Source organism: Equus przewalskii, chromosome 8 (genome assembly GCF_037783145.1).
Source record: "Equus przewalskii isolate Varuska chromosome 8, EquPr2, whole genome shotgun sequence".
In the NCBI taxonomy this organism is placed as follows: Eukaryota; Metazoa; Chordata; class Mammalia; order Perissodactyla; family Equidae; genus Equus; species Equus przewalskii.
In genome coordinates, this window is record NC_091838.1 from 54072730 (window position 1) to 54099645 (window position 26916).

At 39.8% G+C, this 26916-nt stretch overlaps 1 protein-coding gene and 1 long non-coding RNA gene across 3 annotated transcripts in view; one reads left to right on the forward strand and one right to left on the reverse strand.

Annotated features, from left to right (window-relative positions):
• The window catches only part of RSPO2 (R-spondin 2), a 148497-nt gene extending 129843 nt beyond the window's left edge, over nt 1–18654 (reverse strand). Inside the window, exons 1-2 of one of the 2 annotated variants that reach the window (XM_008535760.2) lie at nt 18161–18654; nt 17492–17754 (exon numbers count right to left, since the gene is read on the reverse strand). In XM_008535760.2, coding sequence (XP_008533982.1) covers nt 17492–17585 — 94 coding nt within the window. In that variant the 5' untranslated portion in view covers nt 17586–17754; nt 18161–18654. Of the gene's footprint in view, nt 1–17470; nt 17755–18160 lie in introns of both variants that reach the window. The other variant, XM_008535759.2, reaches the window with a different exon arrangement.
• Nucleotides 17643–24298, forward strand: LOC139085100 (uncharacterized). The gene is made up of 2 exons (XR_011543144.1): nt 17643–17783; nt 19196–24298. It is a non-coding gene; the product is annotated as an uncharacterized lncRNA (long non-coding RNA).
• Nucleotides 24299–26916: the final 2618 nt, after the last annotated feature.

Sequence of the window (26916 nt, forward strand, 5' to 3'; positions counted from 1 at the left end):
ATAGGCAGGGACCAGGCCACAGGGCAAGGAGTTTGGATTTTTTTTTCAGGTATAATGGAAACCCACTGAAGCACTTAAGTGGCAGCATCAAATGCTCTGACCTTTGTTTTACAGGCAGTCAGTCTGGTTGCCACGCGAAGAATGGATCACAGGGAGATCAGTTGGAAGGCTACCGATGTGGTCTAGGAAGGAGATGGTGATGACCTGATCTACAAAATGGCAATAGACTTAAGGAGAAGAAGAGGGATTCAAAATATACTGCAGAAATAGAAAATATAGAAATAACACATGTTGGGGCCAGCCCCGTGGCCAAGTGGTTAAGATCACGCGCTCCGCTGTAGGCGGCCCAGGGTTTCGTTGGTTCCGATCCTGGGCACAGATATGGCACGGCTCATCAAGCCACGCTGAGGCGGCATCCCACATGCCACAACTAGAAGGACCCACAACTAAAATATACAACTATGTACCGGGGGGCTTTGGGTATAAAAAAGTAAAAAATTTAAAAATTAAAAAAGAAAAAAGAAATAACACATGTTGCTGAAAAAACAAGGAATAAAGCTTTAAGCAAGTAAGTGGCAAGCAATGTTATATGGAGCCAGGGAAAAAAAGGAGAACGTTCTCTCTCTCTTTTTAAATAGCGAGCTTCTTCGCTATAAGGTCCTTCTTTCTATTCTCGACAAGAATAATCCAACAAGATATTAAAAAGAAAAAGAAATTACCAAAGACTCAAGGCAATACACATACCATCTCCCACCTACAGAATAAGAATCAGTACAATGTTCTGGAGAACAATCAGCAATGAGGTCAAAAGCCTCATCTTTCCATCTTGGTGGTTAAGAGCATGGCTCAAACACCTAGATTGAAATTCTGGCTCTACCACTTACTAGTTCTGTGTCCATGGGCAAATTACTTACCTTTCTGCGCCTCAGATTCTTCATCTATAAAGTGGGGAGAAAAATAGAGCCTCAAGGTCATTTGAGAACTAAATCAGACAATATGTAGCCTAAAGAACTACGCTTAGCACATGGTAAATGTTCAATAAATGTAATGAGTAGAGTATATTAATTGTTGTATCTAGTTCTGTGAATGATTCCTAAGGAAAAATGATGTGGGAAAAGATGTACAAGGATGTTCACAGCAGCATTACTCATTATGCTTAAAATACTGAAATGTTTAACAGTCCAACAATAAGGAAATTGATTTTAAAATTTCATGGTGAACCATAATTTATGATGCAGACATTATAAATAATGTCATTATAATAGTTAATATATGCTTATAACATATTAAGCTTTAAAATCTTATGTTTATGTAGAAGGGGAGGAAACATCTGGAAAGAAAAACCAGATGTTAACAGTGGTTATCACTGAGTGGAAAGATAATTGGTAGTTTTGTTTTCTTCATTGTGTTGTTCTCTATTTTCCAAATTTTAAACAATGAATAAACGTTGGGTTTATATTCATTAAAAAATTCCTTAGTGGCTTTTTTTTAACCAACTACTTATATGAACACAATGTAAAGTCTTTACCATTTGCTTCCAAGATAAAACACCTAAATGTTTCAACAATATGAAAGTTTATTACCAAAGTAACCTTCAAAACCAAATGAAAGAAAAATGGGGTATGAACAACATGAACACCTAGCCCCAATTACTGGATATAGCTCACTTGTTTTCTTACTTAAAAACATACAAGTTGAAGGGAAAAACTTCATTCTCAAGAATCTTCCATTTGCATTCCCAGTGCTGTTTCCCTAGCTTGCAATGTAACCAGTTTCTTCAGTTCACAATACTTTTTGTTCTTGTAAAAATACTGGGAAGGCACTTTTTACTCCTAAGAAAAGTACACATCTACAGTGTTGTATTTCTCCAGCAACAGTTTTGTTTTTGTGAGCCACATACCAAATGTGTTTATATTCAAAATTTCTAACATGCTCTTTAATCCTATCGACATTTGTGTAAATTTTCAACTTCACTAAAAAATAAAATTATTAAATGTATGTGTTATAGGTATTTTTCAATGGGTAATACAAAAACTATACCAATGTAATTGATTAGCAGCAATGAGCTAAGTTTTTAAATGAATAAAGGAAAGATTTCTGTAATTAGAAAGAGCCAGCCATAGCCTGTATGTAGAAAACTTTTTTTTCCACAATTTCACTGCCTCTTACCCACTGAACACACATATTCTCTAGACCCTTTCTTCATAAGCCTGAAAGTTAAAGGTTGTACAGCAAAAAAGAAAAAAAGGGCACGTCATCGATGGGCTTGGAGAGCACATTCTAAGTGGCTAGCTGCCGTTCAGGTCAAGCTTCGGGGAAAATGTAATCCTCCTCAGGTGACATTACTTGTAGTCTACAACATCCAGTTGATCTCCTCAAATATTTTCCTTCCTCTCCTTTCTAAGCCTTCCAGGGAGTGTTTAAGTAGCACAAAGTACTGTTTTTCTACCCAATGAGCCTCAGATTACACCAGGCTGAAGCTACTGTATGTTCACTCAGAAGCTTTTCTGAAAGCTGTTAACAGAAAACACTATCAGAAGATGTCTAATAGAACTCAGGTTTTCAGAAGGTTTGCATTTCATTCCTGTTAGCAGAAGCCAAGAAGATTTTTTTGATGTCATTCTACCACCACTGTTTCAGTAAGCAGAAACTGTTGGAAGCCTTCACCTCTTCCATCTGACAGGCAACGGCTTGACACAAATCAAAGCATTTTATTCACTTGTAGTGAAGTCGATCCACCAGCCTACTGTACACGCATCAATTCCTTACTCTGAATATCGGCAATTAAAGGGGAAGAATAAAGAGTACTGCCTGCTTTCCCTATAAGAACTTTGATTCATAGTAACAAAATACTATGGTTGAAAAGAAAAAAGAAATTTATAGAAGAATCAGCTAAGAAATGTGGAAGGAATAATAAAACTAGAAAAAAAAAATCCCTATTTTACAACTCTTAATGAAACTGGTGATTCAAAGATCACCAATGGAAGAAAACGTTACATAAAAGGTTAAGGGGAAAGTTAAAATGCAAGGATTGGCCTCTTACCACATAACCCACTGATTAATCTTAGCATCACTAAAAATGGCAAGTTAGTTGTGTGCTTCCTGATGTGATGTCATGTGAGGCACACAGCACTACCTGTGAAGTGTTCTAGCCGAAAGAGTTGGATCTGAATCTAATCAAACCTTCAAGGAGAGATTATAGTTTACAGAAAAAGTGGAGGATAGAGAAACAAGTCAAATGACCCCTATAAGGGAGCAAATGGAAAAATCCAGAATGTCAGGCATTCTACTGAAAACTGACCTGGTTTCTTCAATAAGCCAATGGCATGGGAAAACGGGTGGAAAGGAAGTACTGGACCTTCAAAACAAAGGGACATCCCAACCAAGTGCAATGAGTGGGTGTTACTTGAATGCTGATTCATACATACCAGCTGTATAAAGACATTTTTGAGGCAAATGACGGCATTTGTTTACATACTGATGAAGATGTGTTACCAAGGAATAACCAATTTTCTCAGGCATACTAATGACATTGTGGTTTAGCAACAAAATGTCCATCTTTGTAAGAAATACATTCAGAAACATGTAGGGTGAAATGACATAATGTCTGGGATTTGCTTTATAACAATAAAAAGTAAAAAAGATGAAGAAAATGTGGCACAATCTCAATATTTGCTCAATCTTGATGATAGGTATATGAGGACTCATGCTATCCTCTCTGCCTTTATGTATGTTTGAAAATTTTCAAATTTAAAATGTGACATTTTAAAATGTTCTTACTAGCCCTTTACATATAGCACACAAGTATGAATTGATTGGCAATGCCAATATTAGATGCTACTCAAATTCAGAGGGAACTATTTGAAGATACCACTGACACCCGAAGCAAAGTACAGCAGACAATACTGAGATCACCGTAACGTTCTATAAAGGATGCTGACGGCCCTTGGAAGACAGTAAACTTCAGCAGGAAACCAGTTGAACACTGAGACAGCAATTTGATTCACGGATTTATTTGAAAAATAAACACTTTCAGGTGATGCTTTAGATTTGTGCAGTTTCACAGAACTTCAAGGGCAGGAAGGAAATTGAGTCCTCCTAGCCCAAACTCTATACACTTATAAACCACATCGAAAGCATCCCCAACCCCAGGGCCACTGTGTGCACAAGTCCAGGGGGTGCCACTAACATCATACTTTATGTCCAGTACACCGTCTGTGTGGCTATATGCAATGGTCCTATCCCTACTAATCATTTTACTTCTATTACCACTACTTCTTTTACTACTACTTATTGTTATTATTATAGTATAATAATAATACTTCTTCCACAGAGTTGTTACAAAAATAAAATGACAATTTAAAGAACATACAGGGTCTGACACAGGTTATGACTTACTATGGGTTGAACTGTGTTCCCGAAAAAGACACGTTGAAGTTCTAATCCCCAGTACCTGGGAATGTGACTTATTTGGAAATAGGATCTTTGCAATAGGTAAAGTTAACATGAGGTCATTAGAGTGGGCCATAAGCCAATATAACTAGTAAGAGAAGAGAGACCAATACAGAGGGAAGATAGCCATATAAAGATGGAGGCAAAGATTGGAGTTAGGCTGCCACTAGCTAAAGAACACCTGGGGCTACCAGCAGCTGGAAGAGATGAGGATCCTCCCCTACAGTCTCAGAGGGAGCATGGACCAGCTGACACCTTGATTTTGGACTTATAGCCTCCAGAACTGTAATAAAATTAATTTTTGTTGTTTTAACCCACCAAGTTATTGGTACTTCATTATAGTAGCCCTAGGAAATCAATACAGTATTACAACTTATGCTGCCAATGCCCTTCTGAAAGTAATGACATCTAGAACAGAACACTGCTGGGGACTTTCACCGCCTCTTTTGGTTTTTGTTTTTTTTGTGTGTGTGTGTGTGTGTGTTTTTTTTTTTTTTGGTGAGGAAGATTGGCCCTGAGCTAATATCTGTCGCCAATCTTATGTATTTTTTTTCCCCTCAAAGCCCCAGTACATAGTTGTATATCCTAGTCACAAGTCATTCCAGTTCATCTATGTGGGATGCCACCACAGCATGGCTTGATGGGTGGTGTGTAGGTCCGCACCTAGGATCCGAACTGGCAAACTCCAGACCGCCGAAGTGGAGAATGCAAACTTAACCACTCGGCCATGGGGCCAGCCCCTATCTGCCTCATTCCTGAATCTAGGTAAATATTTCTCTTGACACAGCCAATTTCTTTTTTGCAAGTATATCACATCATAATCTCAGAGTGAGTCAAAAATCAGTAAAAACCCCATTGTCTCCAACATCCTATTCTTCCCTAATTGTTTCTTTGATCTTAAGAGCTGAACTACATTTTTACTGTTTAGATCTTCGTAAATTCATCCGGTCATTCCCAGCTATTGAAATATTTTTGTAACCAGTCAACCAACATTTTAAATGTCCTATTCGACTTCACATTATGCAAAAGTGTTGTTGGCGTGCCATCTGTCTTCAAGCAAATCATCAACAAAATATTGCCTCAAACAAGACTGAAAAGGGAGTCCTTTACTACATCAGAGGCTTCCCTTAAAATGGGCATTAGTCCATTACTAACCACTCTCTGTCAAAAGTAATTCAAGTAAGATGACATACCTACATTTCTCTGTCTTATACAGAAGGACTTAAGCCTATTATGTCTTCATAAGTGCAAATTATTATTAATGAATTTTTTTCAAAGACTTATCTTACAGCCTACTAACCCCCTTAAAGAAAGCAAAATATCCATATGGCATAACCCATGGTGTTTACAGTTATATTGAAATCTCAGATTTTCTTACAATAAAATGTTCTAGAAATTGACATCATGGCCATGTAAGAATTGAGAAATGTCTTCTTCCTCTTTTAGGAATTCAGAGTAGGCTTCAATATCTATGGAATTATTTCTTAGTGAAGTTTAGAATGATGACTCAGAGGCACATGATGGAGAATCTAAAGCAATTTTTGTAGTCCTCTATTTAGGAAAGCAAGAGTCTTATTTGATTATGAATAGTTATCAATAAAAATTTCTATTTAAATATCTATCAGATGCCAGACGCATTACAGATGTGCTCTTTGTGGCTCTTACACTGTGAATGGTCCTCAGAGGTCCCTCTAGACTCAAAACAGTCACTGGCTTTACAATACTCTTAAGAGATACTTTCCGCTGTTGGAAAAAGGTAATTTCCAAACATTCAGGGCTTCAAGAAAGGGTCTCTTTCATTAACGGGTAGTTTCCGAAATATAAGCTGTAATCCTGCTCCCTCTGAACTTCCTTCATTTTGCCTCAATCCAAAAGCTAGAATAAATCACATCCTTCTCCCATGTAACAGGCCTCAAGTCTTAGAAACAAGTGATTTTGTTCCTGCTCTTCTCCTTTCTAGGTCCAGCCTCTCCCATTTCTTCAAACTTTTCTCTTGGAATTCACCACAAAGATAACTACTTGAAGCTTGTCAAAACCTTTAGAACAGTTATTATTCACTTAAGTCACTTCCAAATCAAAATTATGTTGAGGTCACTCATAGCAGCTTCAGTATAAGGAAACAAATTGCACCAAATTCATAATTTTGGACAATCAAGTTCCAAGGGACAATTTCCAAGCCCTAGATCAATTTTCAGGATAGTATTCTTTAAAGGAGGGACAAAAAAATCTTTCATAACTGACAGGATTCAGTCAAGAATCATATCAGCCACTGCACGACTTATGACTACCAGGAGTGGTGTGAATGGCTTCCCTAACTCCACAACAAACTAACCTCAACCCACTAATCGTGCTTCTGGGAACCACCGCTGTCCACTATCAAACAACATTTGGTTTTTCAAATTACTTAGTCTCCTGACCCTAACAAAATTTCTCTAGTATACTCAGCTGGTGGAAGCAGAGTGAGCACAAAGTTTCTTCCACCAGTAGAAGGAATGCTATGGGTAGGACAGCCCTGATTTCTCTCAAGGCACTAGACAGATGTCTAGATCCCTGGACAACTAGAAAATTTTAAGCTAGTTTGCTCACTCCAATCACCCAACGTACAGCTGTTCTCTTCCACTTCCTCATATCTACTCAGAAAAGCCCAGAACTAACACCCAAGAGTCCCTCAAAATTCTCCTATAAACCCGATCCTTAGACACACATACAAACACACGCTTCCAAAGAGAGTGAACCTCTAAAACATCATCAGAAGCAAGTGTCAAAAATTAGTATTAATTTTAACAAAGTATTCTTCCACCTACAAGAACTGCCCAGAGGACATGACAAGTCAAAGACCAGGACTGCCTTAATTTAATTGATATCTAGGGATGGTAACCTGGGAGCCCCAAGTGCAATTCTTCTCAATCTACTGGGCTGACAAGGGTTTCTCATTCAATGCAGAGTCCTTAAAGCTCACTGGCAGTGGAGGAGCTGAGAACAAATACCACAGTTACACCAAAGGGCTATTTTTGGGGGGATGTGATGGGCACAGAATATGTCACTTGGTCACAGGAATATACACCCCACTATGACTCAACTAAATTGCAACCTGGTCTTAAAAAAAGAAGACAAGAGCAGTGTGATAAACTAAATATGCAGGTTAATGATGATATAGCATAAATCCCTCAACATTAAAAAGCTACAAGAAAGGGTCATTAAAACACAGAATGTAAGGTGAACAAGGAGTGGCCAGAGAATTTTTAAATTTTATGTCAGACTTTATTACATGAAGGGGAAAGAGAATTTTTTTTTTCACTTTTTTTTTTAGGTAAGGAAGACTTACCCTGAGCTAATTTTTTTTTTTTCTTTTTTTGCCCTCTTTAGGAAGATTAGCCCTGAGCTAACATCTGTGCCAATCTTCCTCCACTTTGTATGTGGGTTGCCTCCACAGCACGGCTGAGAGTGGAGTAGGTCCACGCCTGGGATTTGAACCCATGAATTGGGCCACCACAGTGAGTGCACAGAACCTTAATCACTCGGCCATGGAGCTGGCCCCAGAAAGAGAAGCTTCTTGAAAAAATTAACCTTTGGATTTTCAAAATAAGATCAGACGATTTTTACCATTCTCAAAGGGGTACAATGTGAGAGATGCATTGAAAGAGATGGGTCTCCCCATAAAGATTAAAGAATGTGGCAAACAATTAATTGGGAAATATTAATTTGGAGTCATTTGGGCAACTCCGAACTTTACTAGTTGCTTGAATTTTTAGGCAACTACTTTGTGGAAAACATTCTTTTTTTTTAAAAAAAAAAAAAACAACCTAATGTTTTCCAAAGTCACTGTAGAAGCTGGACTCCACATTCAGGTTAATGCACACTCTAGCTTTAATATCTGCCTCACAGATATTAAAACTGTGAGTTTGGTTAAGTTTGCCTTTTGGTGAGAAGGTCTTATCAAAAGGAATTTAGGGACCAAAACCAGAAGTGCTGAGTAAGACTGAAAACTCTCTTTATCCATTCCTTTTTCCCTCCCTCTGTGAGGACATCAAGATGATCACAGCATCAATCTTACTGGAGAGAGCAGAGCAGGTTGCCACCTGAACCAAAGGGGCAAAGCAAAGTAAGCACAAATCCCACAGAACTTCAGAAGACAAAGCACAAGGAAAAGAATGCAGAGTGTGCCCTCTATCGGTCTGCGCGTTTTAATTGCCAAGTGGCTGGTTGGCAAGTTGTACTCAGCAATAAGTGAGAGAGACTAAGGCCATCCTGGGAGAAAAATTTTAAAATGTGCTGACCCAGTAGCAAGGATCTAGCCGAAGCCCACTTGGCCAGAACTGAAGAGTGCTCAGCCTGGTTCTGCCCAGTCTGTGAACCAGCAGCATGATACATACAAGTCACATCAATGCCAGCACCATGTCATCAGCTGGAAAATTCCAACAGTGATTTTTAAAAACTCTGTCATACTGTTTTGTTAATGAGATAAAAATTAGACCATGTGAGAAGGGAGTTTTAACAAAACGGCTTATTTTGTGTATTTTGTACTTTTATAAATTTTTTAGGGGGACGGAGAATTTAACAACTATTGTCTTTGAGTAAGGGATTATTAGCCAAGTAATTATTTACTGAAATAAATCTTGATAGTGTTTCCAGTGTGTCCTTATATTGGTAAGTATATGCACGGCACATGGCTGGAAACGCACACACGGAAAATAAACTTCTGGAAAACAAATGTTTACATCAATTTGAAGCAGCCATTTGACATCATGCTAATTAAGGTCTACCTCCTATTTCTTTAACCAATGCTTCTTAGCCTGCTAAAGGAAAGATGAACCATGGCCACTTCAAGACTTCAGTGAAAGCTCTAGATGCTCTCTCTACACCTTGAAAAGAAACAGAAAAGGTTTTAATTCTAACCTCAGGGGACTCACAAAAACCCTGACCCCATCTCCAGACTCCAAGTTAAGAAACCCTGCTCAAAAGAAATGTGCTATGCAAGTTAAACTGTTTTATAAGTGCTCTTAATATCCTTCAGCAGGTGATGAAAATTGAAAGGTTTTAAATAAATTGTAAAGGCTTTCCCCAAGCAACTAGATAAGGAGGAAAGCTACCTATAATTAGTTTCTCTATGGTTTAAGAGTAAATAATAAGTAATAAATAATATTTAGTAGAGTAACCAATTGGGGTTAGAGAAGAGCTGATTGTGTTACGATGGTACTACGTGTGTATACATAAAATACATAATACACACACATACAAACACATATGTTGACACACACACATGCATGAGCACACCCCCACAGACACACATATTTGTTCTGGCTACTGGAGTGCCAGAAATAAAAGAGGTTCCTATAATTAATATACAAGAATAATGACAAAAAATAACAATGATCATAAAATTTAGCAATACAAGCATGCAAATTTTTACCAGATCACGTTTACAGTCCTACATCTCTGTTACTCCACCCACTCGGCCTTGAGTTACTTAATACTTACTTCATTAGCATAATTATGAGTTGTAGGAAGTTCTCAGGCTCAATAAACGTCTGTGGTTCAAAGAACTTTTGAATGGGTTCAAAGGTGATTTCTTTCTTTTTTTAAATGAATATTTATGTTGTAAGTGTACTGGGTACAGGAAAAGCCAGTGAGTTCAGGAGGGTTGGATTCTAGTTCTAGCTTTTTTCCACTTAACTGTTGGTTTTTAAAATCATACATTTCAGGAAGCAGCTCACCTTCTTTATAAGTCAAACCAGTCTCACCTCCTTCAAAGGGTAGTGAAGATAGCATGTGCTCTCCTGGAATGCACTATACAAAAAACTCTGTCGTCTATTCACCCCTACAGAAGAACTTGTTCTAAAATACACACACACACGTCTGTGTCTCTCATAGGTATGTCTACATAACTATATTACACTAAAGTCATAAACATAAGAACGTAGATTGTTTTTCTGCACTAATTTATCTGGTATTAATATGATTGCCTTTTAAGAAGGTAAACACCACTCTGTTTTCCTCTAAATGACTATTCATAGGGGCAAAGTGTTTTGGGATGGAAATCCCTTATTGACCCCTTCTCTGGAAGGCATATTTTTAAAATACAGGTTACCTCCCCCTCCACCGAGTTTCCCCTACCCTACCCCAAACTTACCTGCCATTTGGGATACTCTATGACTCAAATAATAAACAGGGATATGGCCACACAAGCAGGCACTCGTGGACTCTGAAATTCTGAAGATTATCAGAAGAAACTTCAGAATGAAGATGGGGCTGGGGATGCTTTTATACCTCATTGTTTTTTGTTTGTCTTTAAACTCTAAAGAAGAAGAGTAAATATTGAGACTACACTTATATCTAATCATTCATTCAGACTTCAACTATGTGCAAAGAACTTCCAATTTAAAAAAAAAAGAAGAAAGAAAGAAACATTTCTAAGTTACCAAAATTACATTAAGGACAAACAACAAAATCTCACAGTCAATGACTTTTTGTTCAGCCACAACTTGTGGACGAAGCTCTCTATTAGACCTGGTTTGGGGAGTATTAAGATGAATACACCAAAGTTCGGCCCTAGAGAAGATTAAAATATAGTAATGATGAGACATGTGGCAAAGTAACCAGAGTAAAGGGGAAAATAAGGGTTCTTTAAGAGTAGCACATAAAGCTGAGAAAACCATGCTTTAGAAAAAAGGTGGAAAATTTCAGGAAGGCTTCATAGAGGCAGTGACATTTTAGCTGGGTACCACCACATGCTCGACAACACAAAAACATGATTTTCTTGGAAACAAAGTAATCTGGTAGAGTTTAAGCATATATCACTTTCAGAGTGGTGGAAGGTTGGAAACAGACTGTGGTCAGATGGTGGGGAACCCGTAAAAATGGCTTGTGTTTATTCTGCAGTCAATATGGAGACCTGAGAGGTTTGAGGCTTATTAGTAGAGAAGTAACATGATCAGATCTGTGGTTGAGAAAAATTCAACGCAGCAGCATTGTAAAGGATGGAGCGAGGAAGAGGTGGATGCCGAGGGATGAGGCATCACTAAGGATCTGAGGTGGGAAATACCTTGGGGAATGGAAAGGATGGGGTGGATATCAACATTTCTGAGGTAGACTCACCAAGACTGACTGAATCAATAAACGAGGCAATAGAAAAGTGAAAGACTACAGTCAGGCTTACCGTCTTGACACACAGAAACCCCATGAACAGAAGTAAGGAGCACAAGTAGAGAAACACATTTGGGAGAAGGCATAGAAGAGGAAATGAGCTGTCAAGTTTGAGTGTGCACGGAATGGAATATCCATATATGAGGGTGCATGGAATATCTATCCATATGGCAGCAGTTGGGAAATCAGAGAGTAACATAATCTGAAGCTCAAAAAAAAAAAAAAAAAATGGGGGCTAGAGATGAATGCCTTCATGTGGAAATAACAGTTGAAGATATAGGGGTGGGGAAAATTTGCCAGAGGGAAAAAGGCAAAGAAATGCTAGTGTACATCTACTCCGAGTGAGGGGACCAAGGAAGAGAAATTGGCACATTATGGGCAAAACTAGAGTGTGGTGTCACTAGCCAAAGGACGAGACTTCCTTTGGAAAGACTGGTATCTCCAGAGGAACGAGTGACAGAGGGCTGTAATCATGTTGGTGAAGTCAGCAGTGATAAGAAGATTGAGTACAGATGACCACTAAGAAAAACCTTTCAGTAAAACGGCGGCTATAGAAGCCAGATTATAACAGACTGAAGAGTGAATGAAACAGGACTACTAAGCAAGAGAAGAAGGGAAGGGTAGAAGTGAAGAAAAAGTAGAGATTAGAAGGAAATGTGAGGAAAAAGGAAATTACAAATTTTAAGAGGAGGACAACAGAATGCTTGAAGAGAGGGTGGCCAATACAGAAAGATCCTAGAGAACAACAGGTGGAGAGTGGGCCTTGGAAAGAATAAAAACACTCTATCGTTACTCATTCCTTCTCTTCCTCCTCCTCCTTCTCACCCTCTTAACTGTCCCCTGTCCTGTTCAGTCACCCTGAGAGAAAGATGAAAAGGAGAACCGGGAAAGATGAAGGAAAATCCTTTTTAGTTACAAAAACCCAACTCTCCATAATCATACCATCCCCACCTCCTCTCCACATACACCCACACATCTATATACACACACATATATAAATCTATGTATATATACCTTCCCTATCTTATATAATTGTATCTATTATATATGCACTTTAGTTCTAGTTAGTATCTTCCATATTTATTTCAGTTAAAATTATGACAATTTATGAATATGGACATGCAACACTGTATCTACCTAATGGTCAATCCTCGATTGCTGCAGATAATGCGAAAAAATAATAACCATCATGACATTCTGAAAAAAAAATAGGAAATTTAAAGCTTTATTTTCATCCCAGAGCTTACTACCACCTTGTAGCAGAGTGGTTATCAAGTGTTATATCAAATGAGTTGTCATCTATTTCTTGGACTTTGGAGGAGTGTTTATTTCCAGGAGGGAAAAAAGTGGTTTAAAAGGCAGTCAGTGGAAGGAAAGTAGTAAAAAGTAGCCTAGATAATCCATAAACTGGCCAGTTACAGTCTCTGAATAAATCAAGAGGTCATTTTGCATTAAGAACTAGAAGTGTCATTTCCAACTTGTGATTTCTGCAACTACTGGATTCTACTCAAGCTGGATTCATAAGCTGATAAAGGAAGCCAGAATTAAATGGAGGCCTGGGGGAACATCACCTATTCTGAATCACTTCCAAATTTCAGCTGTTGGTTGGGGCACGGCAACTTTCTGATCTCTGTGCACTGGTAAGATATTGGCCAGAAAAACTCAAGTATTCTGTGAGAAAAGCAGCCCATTAAAAGAGAGAGAACAAAAGGAAAAAAAAGAACATATTTACGCTGTAAAGTTAACCATCATGTGAGCTTTTCTGAAATACTCTGGAACTTAAAAAAGCAAGTAAACAAAATGTATTTTGAAGCTTTTTCATTTAAGCACAGGTTAATACATTCCAAGTGCCATTTTGTATTTCGGATGAATACTGTGAGAAATAAGTACTTGTGACACCAAATATCTCCAAATTTCTTTGTTAAATCTTTAGAAATACAAATTAATTTAGCCCTATAAGGTTTAAGAGAAAATATTTTTTACCAACCTCAGTTGCCAGAAATACACCACACCATTTACGATACACACTTCAGTTTCTTGGAAGAAGCCAAATCTAATCTTAAGAAAATGAGATGTTATGGAGGAAGGAGAAGCTGAGACTACAGTATGGAAAAGGCTGCAGCAGGAAACACTTGTCATACTATGCCCCTGCCATCAGACCACCAGAAACACCAATTACACGTCTGGGAGCCTTGCTGCTTCTAAAGAGTTTTATCAAGAAAGTTTCATAAATGCCTGGTTAAAATGTGACTGGGCATATAAACAGAAAGAACGAGACATAAAACTAAGTCACTACATACCAAGCTCAAGAAATCCCAGAAGACCATAATAAAGTTATGATTTGTCTATCCACCTTTCAGTTATTCAGCCTGAAATGTGGCTTACAACCGTTCCAAAACCTAAAATGAATCACATAACCCAGTTTACCATACAATAAATCACAAGAGGTCCCGAGACAGATACAGGCAGTAGGGTTAAAAGTAGCTAACAATGACTATGCTTTTGAAGGAGAAGAGCAGGTGAAGGGGCCAAATGAGCTGGGACTGTTACCAAGCAGACAAAATGTGAGCTGTCAATTAGCCTTTCAAAACCTCGGCATGTCTCTCCTCTACAAGACATTCATTCTCAGTGTTGTGTGTGTGCCTAACTAATTAAAAATTATTGCTGCCAGGCTCTATTAGTCATTATGAAATACATTTTTGTCCTATGATTTTGTTTTCTAAATAATGGGAAGAAACGGCAGTAGGTGTTGTTTACGATGGTCCCCCCATACAAAGTTTTGTCCAAAAGTAGGCAAGGTCGACACTCTATTCTCTCAATCCTCTGGCTATATTTTGAAATAAAACATAGAGTTAAATGATATATTTGGTCTTTATTCCAGACTGGATGCAATTGATTTTAACAGACTAAATTATCTGATTTCTGCCAAGAATTTTATTTCATTAAGAAAATGATATTATAGAGCATCTGAGATCATAGAGCAGACTAAACATAATGCCAAAGGAGTTCTGAGAATGCGCCACAGTGAAGGTTTGATTATTTGCAGATGGAATATGAAAAAAAGAAAAAGAATCAGATCCCAGGCATTAGCCTAACCAATCCTGGTATCACCGCTGCCTACACAGTAACACAAAGCCAAAAAAATAACTGCGCTTCTAAGCCACAACACCTTTTTTTAAGGCACTAATCACTTTTCTTCCTAGAAAGTAATATTTAACCGCCACTACCCAAAACAAAGGGGAAAGGGGAAATGTTGGTACCACAATAGGCTCTAAGCCTGTCAAGTGTCACTGCTGACATGATTTGGCTAGTAGTCAAGCATTCACCAAGGAACTAATTTAAATCAATCTCCTTTGGGAAAGCCAATTGTTTGGTATGCGCAACAATTGGTGTAGGATCAATCAGTGGACATGAGATCAATTAAAACCAGCTTAAGTTTGTGAAGAGGGACAATTCACACAACCTGAGTTAGATCTCTATTCATTTCAATACTCACAATGCAATCCTTAAGCTTCCTTGCAAAGCAGAAAAGCTACTATCACCCTACACTGTCTAGCCAGCCCTTTAAGTAGTTCCACTTTTAATTAAAAACACAGTACACCCTTTGTTGGCACAGATAGTGTGGTCACTTTTAAGGACCGCGGTTATTTTAGCCAGAAACCTGGGATTTTGGAAGGGACATCTGTTAAGAAAGGGGGGAAAAAACCCTCACTTTGATAGAATTATCTTTTTCTTTACAACCTTACCAATTTACAAGTACTTGAAAGCATTTGAATTTTATTAAATTCAAAGGTTGGTTTGGAAAAAATTGCGCACTTTGGAACTGGGTTTCTAAATGTCAGCACTTGGGGATGTGGAGGGTAATTGCTATGAGATTTTGCTAAAGCAGCTTTGAAAATAAATAGATACCTAAGAAAGCATAGGCAGAGATGGCATTGAGAGTTGGCATTGCGGAGAAAGCATGCAGTATCGCTTCTGGCCGCAGGAGTGCTGTAACGTCATTCTCGACCAAATAGCATCTTCGCGTTAAGTGCTACTAAAACAATATGCTTGATTCTTCCCCAACCACAATGGGACAGGCAGTGTTGATCAGAAAGACATCACTGAATTAGTAAGTCATCTAATAAACAAGAACTCGGCAAAGGGTTTTGGATATTTCTATATTATGCAAAACCTGGAGCACTTTAGTTTTTTCAACTAAATAAATTGCAACTTCTGCTTATAAGGGGGAGGAAAGCCTCTCCAAACACTTTTGACCACAGTGTAATCAAAAGTTGCCAGTCCTACAGAATACCTGGAAAGAAAATACTGGGGTGGAGAAAGGAGCCAGTGGGGATGGGAGGTGAAGGAGGAGACGGAAGGAGACTTTTCCAAGACTAATACCAATATCGATCTTTCATGGCCTCTGGGAAGAAATTTCTCCCTAGTATTTTTATGCGGAATAACCTCTGAAAGTAAGCATTTTCCAAATGTCAGAAATGAAAGAGTGAGAGAAAGGGGTATCCTACTTATAAGCCACAGGTGCCTAGCAGGGCTCCTGAAGTCGCACGCGACCAGTTATCTCTAGTGCAGCCCGTGGGCCCGCCAACCCCCAGCCCTGCCCATAGGTGAAAACAGTTTAACGATGTCCTAAAAACCTATGAAAAATTAGGGCTCGAAAGGCTCTCTCCAAAATCTGGGCGCAGAACCTGGAGATTCCACAAAATGAATTATAAACAAGTCACATCACAGGTGGTGTGAGGCATTTATATCCCAGAAAAATCAAGATGTGTTAACCTCAAGATGAACGCTTAACTGCGCGAAACTCCAGATTTCTAGAAGACGACATAGCTCTCGGGGACTGCTGTGCACTTTCCCGGCGCAGTAAAGCAGGGGTGGGTACGTGTGTGTTGGAGGTTGTGTTTATTCCCCAGAAGACTTAATTGTGTTTAACAGCTTTTCCCCTAAAATGCAGTTGGATTAGCTGCCACAGCAGGACTCAGACAGAAATACGCACAGGCGCACACTAAATCTGCAGGAAAGCCAGCTCTCTGAAACCTTTCTGGAGGCTTCCCCTCGCCTTTCCCGCAGTGCGCAAGCGATGGAGAGGGCGGGAGCGGTTAAGAAGCCGCAAGTGAATTTCATTAAGAACACAAACCTCTCTCAGAAACAGCTGCTTTTGAGGGAAGTAAATGGAGAAAGCAAACTCTGGCCTGTCCCCAAAACATCACTCTGCAGGCGAGCGCTCCCCAGAAACGCTGCACACGAGTTACTGCTCAATGTAGAAAGTTCAGCAAGTCATCCCATTTAGTCTTAAGTTCCAGAAAAATGGATCAGTGTTGCCCTTTCCTAGAAATGCAAGTCCTCCACCTCGACTTGATACCCTTTCCCAGCTAGCTCGTTCCCTCTCTCGCGCGCGCACACTCACATACACAGTGCGCGCGCGCTGCTAGGTTGCGTCCAAAGCGATGTGAGGTCAGGATTTGGGGAGCACGTGGGTGGGGAAGATAGAGCCAGATGAGCTTCAGGCGAAGCGATTAAGAGAACAAAAAAGAAAGACGGAGAACAAGAAAAATGGATGCCAGATAAGAAATGAGACCGAAAGAGAGACGAGTTCAGGAGTAGAAGCGCGGCAACAAACGTGGGTACCGACTCTACCACTTAGCTCAGAGCGCCCGCCAGACGCCCGGCTCACTCGGCTCTCCGTGCGTCTAGCTCCGACTTGCCGCGCCTTCTGAGGACAGAAAAGACAGAGCGTTCTGCAGTGCTCCTGGGCCCAGAAAGTGGGAAGCGGTGGCGCGCAAAAGCGAGGGTGGAGGGCAAGGTCCTGCCCATCTGAGCCCCGCGAGCCCGGGCGTGAGTGAGAGCCGCGACCCGCCCCTCTGACCCCACGCACCTCCGGCAGAGTAGGACCCACCTCGCTTGTTGCGTCTCCATCGGTTGCCTTGGCAGTGGCTGTAATCCATACAGTTCAGGATAATGAGGGCAAAAGAGAAGAGGCGAAACTGCATCTGGGCGGTCGGGCAGGGGAGAGACGCCTCTCAAAGTCGGGGAACTGGAGGGCTCATGCGAGGAGCCGGCGCCAACAGCGGTGCTGCGGAAAATGCAGACGGAGAGACGCCACTAGTTCAGGGGCTGCACTGGTCAGTTTGACCCGATCAGCATCTCTCCGCCTTGAACCTGAGAGACAAACAAGGAAGAGAGACAGGGTGAGTGGAGGGACAGAAAGAGTCCCGGGGAGGCAGCTGCTTCTTCACGCGTCCCAACTTAAGAAGGGGAGGGAGGCGGGGAAGCGAACCCACTGCCTGGCACGAGCCGCGGAGCAGCTTAACCCCGAGCGCGCAGCTGCCGGCTATTTGGAGAGCGAGGTGATTACAATCAGTGAATTAGCAACCTCTGCCGAGCTATAGGCTCCTACCCCGGGAAAACGGCGTCAGTGCGGGCGCTCCGGGGAAAGGAAAGAGTTCCAAAGGCACCAAAGGCGCAGGGTTAAAGGAGCGCTCTTCGGCCCTTTGGTCCCACGGCGGTGTACCCAAGCACCGTGACCGCGGTGGCCGGGCGCGGGTCCCCTACCGTGAGCACTTACGTCTCCGGCGGTGCCGCGTGCCTAGGCGCGGCGCTCCATCCCGGGCTCGGGAAGCGAGCCGCCTCGCTGACACGTGGGCTGGGGAAAAGTTTGCCGAGAACCGCCGGAGCGCCTGGCACCTCCGGAATTCCGGCAGCCGCCTCGGGGTTGCAGCGCGCGGAAGGTCCTGTGGACTGGCCGCTCCTAGCAGGAGCGGAGCGGGCGCGTCCGCAGCCTCTAGGATGCTGCGTCCCCGCCGGTGAGTGTGATCCTCGTGCGAGGGGCACGCCCGCTCTCGCTCTCTGAGTCCCTATCCAATTGTGCGCAGTTCCGAGCTCTCCACAGCCACTTCAAAGCTAAGGTTACTCCCTTTCCAAGCGGTGGGAGACAGAACGCTCCCGGCAGGCCGAAGGGATGTGGCGAGCACACTTTCCGATGGAGATGCAGCCGGGCTCAGGCTCGGGATGCTTCTATAAGTAGGTGGTGCTGTGGTCCAAGGCATCTAAGTCAAGTCTGCCTCGGAGTTCCTGGGTCCTAAAGCCAGAAACTCCTAGGTTTCCCTAAGGTCCTAAAGAGCGCTGAAGCCTCCAGCTAGCCTAACCCCAGGCGAATCCCCTCTGGCCTTTGCAGGAGTGGGTGGCTAAACTAAAGAATAGCTGGGATGGGGGCTCTCCCTTCCCGCGCTGGTCTAGGGGGCCGTGCTGTCTTCGCCTTCAAGGCGTCCTCTCGGGGGCTCCTGGGTCGGTTCCAACCTCAGCACCGCGCCAACCTTCCTTCAAGAGGATCTGACTGACTGACAGCTTCTTCCAGACCTTCCTTCTCCTGCTCCTGGCCGGACTGTTGTTTCTGACAAGCAGAGTTTAAACTTGAGCTGCATCCGGAAAGATGCCGTACCTCTCCCACTTTTTAATTTATGTCTTGGCTTTATTTTATAGGAAGATCTGTAATCCGGGCTGAAATTAAAACGTGCCCTCAGTTTAGGGAGTGAAAGAAGTGTTTCCAGTAGCTTTTGCTCATCCTCAGAAGTGTTATATTTTGACTTTGTTTCTCTTCCAGGAACGGTTACAGAAGCCTGTGATACCTTGCTTGGAGTACTCGAGAAATTGGGACCTTACTTCTTTAAAGAAAAGTTCACTTTCCACTGAAGTATTTCTAACTCATAATCCTCCTCCCTCCCCCATCCTCAAAGTCTCCTGAATTAAACTTTTAGGTGCCTTGTGTTTGGGGAATGCTCAGTTTAACGAAGTGTTACATTAAATACACTTGACACTACCTGATTTCATTCTGGTGAAAGCTTCTGTTCTATAGTCATTATTGTGGGAACGGATGTGTTTACTCCTTAGGCAAAAGATAAGAATTTATACTGCTAACCATGGCAGATATGTTTGTAGATATGACCACAGGTCCATATTAGTATGCTATCATTTTGTACCATTTAAATAACCTTTTCTATACCTTCAGTCTCAGAAGATGTTCAGAAATTTGGAGACTTGAGACAATCATATAGAAACAATAAGAATACTAGAATAGTCATGTTTATTAACTATTCCATTATTACCTATCCACAACTGTTTTTATGGACATCCCTATTATATAGCAATATTTATGTGCTGAGAATTTCACTGCTATCCACTTTGTGCATGCCTGAGAATACCCAAGTAAATCTGAGTTGGCGTCACTGGTCCTATTTCTTAGGTAAGAAAATTCCGGCCCTGAGACTGGCCCACAGGGCACAAATAGAGTTGACAAAACACACCGCAGAAAGAGTGGATCTGTTTCTTGGCTTTTGGAGTCTCAGATTTTTATCATAGAATTTGGAAGCAATTGGAAACATTTCAGCTTAGAGAGTGGCCCAGCATTTGGCATGATGGCTTGATATTCCGGTGACTATTCCTGCATTGTCATAAATACCACTTCTCCCATACATTCACACATGTACACACCAAATTTATTGCACTTCTAAAGGAGTTAAATCCATGGAGGTATAAAGTCTTCTCTAAATAAGCCCTCTGCTTTCCTGTACAGCATTGAGACCCATTAAAAGACATCAGTGTCTTTTAAGATATTTAAAGGCAAAACTAAGCACAAGACCAGGTAGCTCTAGCCCTGCTATTAACCACCTGGGTCACTTCGGGCGATTCTCTGCATCTCTGTTTCCTTGGTATTTTTAGGAAATTAGACCGAGCTCTCTTTCACCTCTACCGTGTTCTGGTTTACAATCAATTTTCTATTTCTATCAAGAAGTTTGCTATGGGGTATAACCAGGGTTAGGACAAACTCACCATTGATGGGTTTTCAATGTAGAAAAATGAGAGTTAGCCACTGTCATCCTTAGTTAAATTTACAGACCACTTTCAACCTTCTGTCTTCAAAGATTACTTTCCACAATTTTAATCATTTGGGTTGCACAGTTGGGATTTTTTTTAACCTGAAATACTTTTCAGTTTAGTGAACTCCTAGATGCATTTCATAAAAAAGAATTTTACCAGCACTGCTTCTGTTGAAGATTGGTTAATGCTCTTAATAGGACAAGTACGGGCTCCAGGAGAAAAGAAGACTCCTAATTCCTTTCTTCTCTTGCTCCCTCCTAGTCTGTCTCTCCTGTTTAAAGGACACCACTGAACCTCAAAAATCTGTCACACTTAGTTCTTAGGGTGCTTAGAATATCATGCTTAATCTCTTAGGGGCTAGTTTGTTGATAATGCAGCCTTTTTTTTTTTTTTTTTTTTTTTTTTTTTTTTTTTGCCATTCACTGAACATTTTTCCTGATTTCAAGAACCCAGGAATGTTCTTGCTACTAGAAAATACAACCCTAGTGGATCCTAAACTATCATTAACTTTAATCCCATATTTCTGCTTCCTTTCATTTCTAAACTCTGAATGTGTTGTTGTTGAGGCTCAGAGCTCACAGTTTCTCCATCTTGGAGACCCAATGGACTTTTTCTTCAAACTGAGTTTAGATGGTGGTTTCATTAAACTAGCTTTATAACAGACATGTGCCTGGTGTCTGTTTACAGAGAAGCATACTGATGAGGTTGACTTCATACCACTCACTGGTGGTCACGAAGGTTAACTGAGGGCAGGGGTGGGAGATGATGTTATAGTTGGGAGGAAACTTGTGCCCTTTAGTTTTCAACTTGTAATTCATTCATACAGCTAAAATTCAGTTCTTAGTAAAGAGCATATGAGGAGAAGGTTTTCCCCAGCCTTCCAGTTCTCCTCCTCAGAGACAATGTTATTCGTGTATAAGCTTCCAAATTTTGAGTATAACTCCAGAGATATGTTGTGCTTATCAAGAAAACGTGTGTGTATATGTGTATGTATACTCTTATGCAGCTAGTAGAATATTGTACTCACTAATCTTCACCTCAGTTTTTTTTCGTGCATCTTAGAGTCCGTTCGGTATCAGTTCATAAAGAGCTTTCCTTTTCTTTTTGTACAATCACATGTTTCACTGTATGGTTGTGTTTAGCCAGCTCCCTACTGATAAATATTTAGATTGTCTTCGTTCTTTTTCTGTTATAAGCAATGCTTCAATTAATCTTTTCATGGATCATTTTACCTTTACTTTATAAGTTCGTAAAAGTCGAAAAGTTGGATCAAACAGTTGGATATATGTGTGTGTATCCTTAAAATTGTCTTCCACAAGGTTCTGCCAAATTACACTGTATTGCAGTGCCCGTCTCCCGATATACTGGTCAACGTGTTTTGATCTTTGGTATTCCTAGGCAAAAAGTGGTATCTCAGTAGTTTTCATTTTTATTTCTTTTCTTTTAAATGAAATTATGTGTCTTTAATATGGTCAAGCTATTTATACTTCCTTTTCCATTAACTCTACAAAGATATCATTCACCTCTTTTTTTAGGTTCTTGGTCATTTATTCTTGCTTTGTAGAATATACATCCATCGATATATGTATTATCTTTTGTGATTTGAGTTGCAAATATTTTTCCAAGTTTATCATTTGTCTCTTAACTTTGCTTTTGATGTATATTACTATGCCAAAAATTTGAAAACATTTTTTACGTAGTTAAGTTTGTCAGTCTTATCTTGTATAGCTTCTGTGTTTGTATCATACTTGTAAAAGCTCTTCTATATGCCATCCTTTTTAAATTTTCATTTGGGGGTTTTCTAATACATTTTTTTCAATGCTAAAAGCCATAAGATGTTAGTGATTTTATGACTATACAATGTGGCTACATTACAATCGATTTAAGATTTTCTGAATCTTTCCTAAGTATTTATAGTCACAGATTTGGCTCTGACTCTCATTTTCATTAGCTAATTGCTTTAGAATTCTCTTATCTTTTATGTTATCAGATATATTCTCAGATTTAAAGTTTCCCACAATCTTCTTATTCATTGTTGAAATTTGTTGATGTTGTACTCACTCTTCCAGTCTAGAATTTATCTATTAATTACTTTGGAACAAATTATGGCATTTTTCCCGTTGTGTCAGTATTGATACTACAATTTTTTCCTGTTAAATATAAGCTGAATGTCCATTTTGTTAGTTGCATATGATAGACTATACTCATTTATTATATTTTGTATGAAATAATTAAATTAATTAATATGAAAGATCTTCAACAAGGTCACTGACCAGTCCTTATCCAGGCTAATTTGTTGTTTTTAAAAGCCACACCATAATCACTTATTTAACATTTAAAAAATGTGTAAATATTTGACTCCTCCAAATGTGAATACTATCTTCTGCCACTTGAGAACCCTTCTGTAGACTGATGTGATAAGGCCTATTGCTCATTTTGCTCTCCATCCCCATGGAAGAGATCCAGAAGGCTCCCTTCAAAGGAAGTCCAACTCAGACCAGCTTATACGAGAAAACTCAAGATTTGACCTAAGCTTTTAAAATTATTTCCTTTATTTAATCTTGTGTGCTCTGAACTCTTTTGAACTAAAGTAATGTGTGTCATTTCCATTCTTTTTTGTGTAAATGTGGTTGCTGGAAGGAAGTGTTACTACACCCAGTTAATAACAAGAGATACATAAGGATTCTCAACTATTTTAAGAATTACACTCGTTTTCATTAATATGAAGAGAATGTTTCTTTTCACTGTTTGTGGACAGTCAATTAGCTGTGTTACTTGAGATGAACACTATTACAGGTAATCCCTAAGAGCAGGAAATACCCTCCCCAGAACTTTTTTCAGTATGAGTATCCAAAATAAAGATGAGTCTCCTAAGCAACTGGCTTGTCTTTCACTTACATTATAATGAATTGTGTTACTGTTCAAGAGCAAATTGGTGGCTTACCATCAACAAGTGTACAAGACAGGCAGGCACTTTGGATATTGGTCTCGTGTCTTGCTCCATTTTACGTTACTACTCTCACTTTCCCTGCTGTGTTTTCTCACTTATTGTTAATGTATTTTACTTTGCAGGATTATATTCATCTTTATAAGCCACTTTAACTTTGGAACAACACAGAAAGTTTTTAAATAATAATACATACATTATACACATGATACTACAAAAATATATACACAAGTTAGAGAACCAACATAGGCGCTCTAAGTGAGTCTACTCTAACCATTCCAGAACTGAGGAATTAACCATGGTGTGAATCTGGGGATTCACTAGGCCCATTGGGAGATGGACCCAGGCCCAAACTCCATTAGTTACCCAGTCTTCATAAGCCCCTTCTCTTAACATTTTGCGTGTCAAGAAATTAGTAGTAGTCCCCAAAAGTGTGGTTATTTCTCCTTCCCCAAAACAGTCATCTGAGTAAGTGGCCCCAGGTCCTGTTGGGGAAGGCCAGGAGAAAGATTTACAGTGAGGGTCCTCACTCAAGAGACTTGATCTCCTCTTCATTCAAGGAGCTCTAAGGCTGTGAACTCGCTCAAGTCTGAGATTGGGTAAGGGACTGTGACTCTATTTTGGTGACTTAAGCTATACTTCTGTAAGTCAGACCTACAGTTTTTCTGTTATACAAATCAGGTATGACTTTTGTAGGCTGCCCATCTATCTCAGTTCTAGGGGAAGAGTAAGTTCTAAACACAAGCTACAATCATACGACTAGTTGCAGAAACACAGACTATGGTAATAAGTATTTCTTCCTTGATTTGATATGAATATCAAATATCAATATTTTGTGATCTCCTATTCCTCTACTATCTAAAATAAAATGTGTAAATTGTACTTAGCCTTGTATCTCCTTATTTAAACTACAGAATATGAAATAGTGAGTGTGACTCAGCTAAAAGAATGAATATCACCCCAAGATGAATAAAGGGACATATAAGACTTTGTGTAACCTCTTTTGGAAAGAAGCTCAATATGTTTTTGTGTAGATAGGTATGCCATGTTCTATGGAAACATAAATTTGCTTTTGTCTTTATTTGGAAATTAAATGTTGTTAAAAGACGCATATATTGGATGCTAGATTGTCAAGAGATGGACTATTGTGGTTTGTACTGTCACCTGTGCTAAGTTGGGAACTGTATTTCTCAAATCCCCTGCTATGTAATGATTTTGAGTTAGAGCTGGCTAGAAGAGGAATTTACATGAGATTTGTGGGATGCCACCACAGCCTGGCTTGACGAACGGTGCTAGGTCTGTGCCCGGGATTCCAGCCTGCAAACCCCAGGCCCCGGAAGCGGAGCATGCAAACTTAACAACTACGCCACCAGGCAAGCCCTTCTGAAAGTCTTTTTGCAATAAGATGCAGTAAGATGAAGCTGAGGTGCACAGTGGTCCAGCTTGAAACTCACTCTGCTCTACATCCAGCTTTTCTTCCTGACCGTTAGCCCTGCTGACTCAGAGACCCCAGGCCCACCACTGAATGACTAGCTGTAGGGGCAACAGATTTCCAGAGACCTCTCCACAGATTCCCCCTTTGCCATTGCACTGTGGTGGCTGGGCATGCTTGACTTCTCAGACACGTTAGGGACTTCTCTGATCCTCCAATTCTCCTTCAAGACCTTCACTTTCTCAGCCCCTCTCACAATCGTGAAAGATCTGTAACTCCTGTAACACCCAGTGACTCTGCTCTCCCGACTGAACCATGGCTGATATAAGTATTATCTATTGATTTTCTACTATAAAAAATGAGAACTTATTCCCTCTTCCTCCTGCTTCTTCCCTACACACCATCTCCCCATCTTTCAAATATGTTTAGATCAATATTGAGTAGGTTATATTGTTATGACTAATGTTATTCAGAGCTGAGTCATGTTGTAAACTGTGACTACTGTTACTTTCCTGTGCAAACTTTTGTTTCCTCTGGAATTATAATTACCTTGTTTTCTCTTCTGCAGAGTTTCCTGTGACTTACCAGAAATTCAACCCACACCTTCTTCTGGTCATCTTAATCACCTCTTAATATGTTCGTTCATACCAAGGAGACCATCAGTTTCATCTTCTTAAAGCTCCTCTTAAAGGCTCTGGCATGCTTCAGCTGGACTGGTTACCCTTTGAGCCTGATACACAGTTGTCACTCTGGGATGTCCCTTTACCATCTTCCTGGGAACTCTCTTTTCCTCTTACCTCTGGTGGATTTTCTGTTTCCTGTGTCCCATGTCTTCCTCCTTCCTAGTTAATTCTTCATTGCGGTAGAGGATATTATCCAAGACTTTCTTGAAAAATTTTGTATAGGGGTAAATTTTTTGAGACTTTGCATGTCTAAAAATGTCCCTATTCTACCCTCACAACTGATTGTTTGGCTGAGTATAAAATTTTAGATTGAAGTCATTTTCCTTTAGTGTTTTGAAGACATTATTCTGTTGTCTTTTACCCTCCAATGTTGCTTTTGAGAAGGCCAAAACCATTCTAATTACTGATTTGTTTTTTTGTTCCTTTCTGCAGCCCAATCCCAGAAACTTGGAGGTCTGGAATTTCACTGAAAGTACTTTATTGTGGATCTTTTTTCATTGATTTTGCTGGACGTTTCATAGCCCTTTAAACTTGCAAATTCATGTCCTTCAGTTCGGCAAAGGTTCTTTAGTTGTTTGTGTATGATCCCCCCCTACATTTTCTCTCCTTTTTTTGGAATACGTATTGTTCAAATATTGGACATTAGAGTGCTCCTCTAATTTTTCAATATTTCCTCTCCTACTTTTCATCTTTTTGTCTTTTTTCCTCTACTTTCTGGAATATTCCCTCAACTTTATCCTCCAAGTCCAATGAGTTTTTCATTGCTCTTCTCATTTTTTAAAATTCCAAGAGCTCTTTTTTCCTTTTTAAAGTTTTCTTTAATGTATATAGTCTTGTTTATTCCAAGTTGCTTTTCTCTGTTTATTTCCATCTTTATCTTTTGTCTTTGAAGCTTTTCTTGATGTTTGATAATTCTTGGCTTTTTGCTTATATTTAAAAGTGAGAGATTAAAAAGCTGATTTAAAAAACTCATCACTTGGATGATGCTTGTCAACTTGAGCTTTACCATATGGTAAAAATGGACCAAAAGTAAACTGACTCAGGCATTTATTGAGAGGAATAAAAAGATAATTTATTATTATTTTCTCTACGTTAGTCAGATTTTCCAGAGAAAAGTTTTCCAGTATTCTGCCAACAGAGATGGTTGGGGTAGGCATTTGTTGTCTTTATTCTTCTTTTCCTTATGGATTTTCCCCCTTTTTGAAAAAATTATTTTACTTCAAATTTACTAAGTTTTCAGGAGAGAACAAAACTAAAGGCATAGAAGTCTGTTCTATTTGTCTTCATATGTTTTTCCTTTATTCACTCAGCAAATAGTTATTGTAGTTCTACATATTGAACTTTCGTGGGTGCTGAGGATACAGCAGTGAAAACAGAAGACAAGA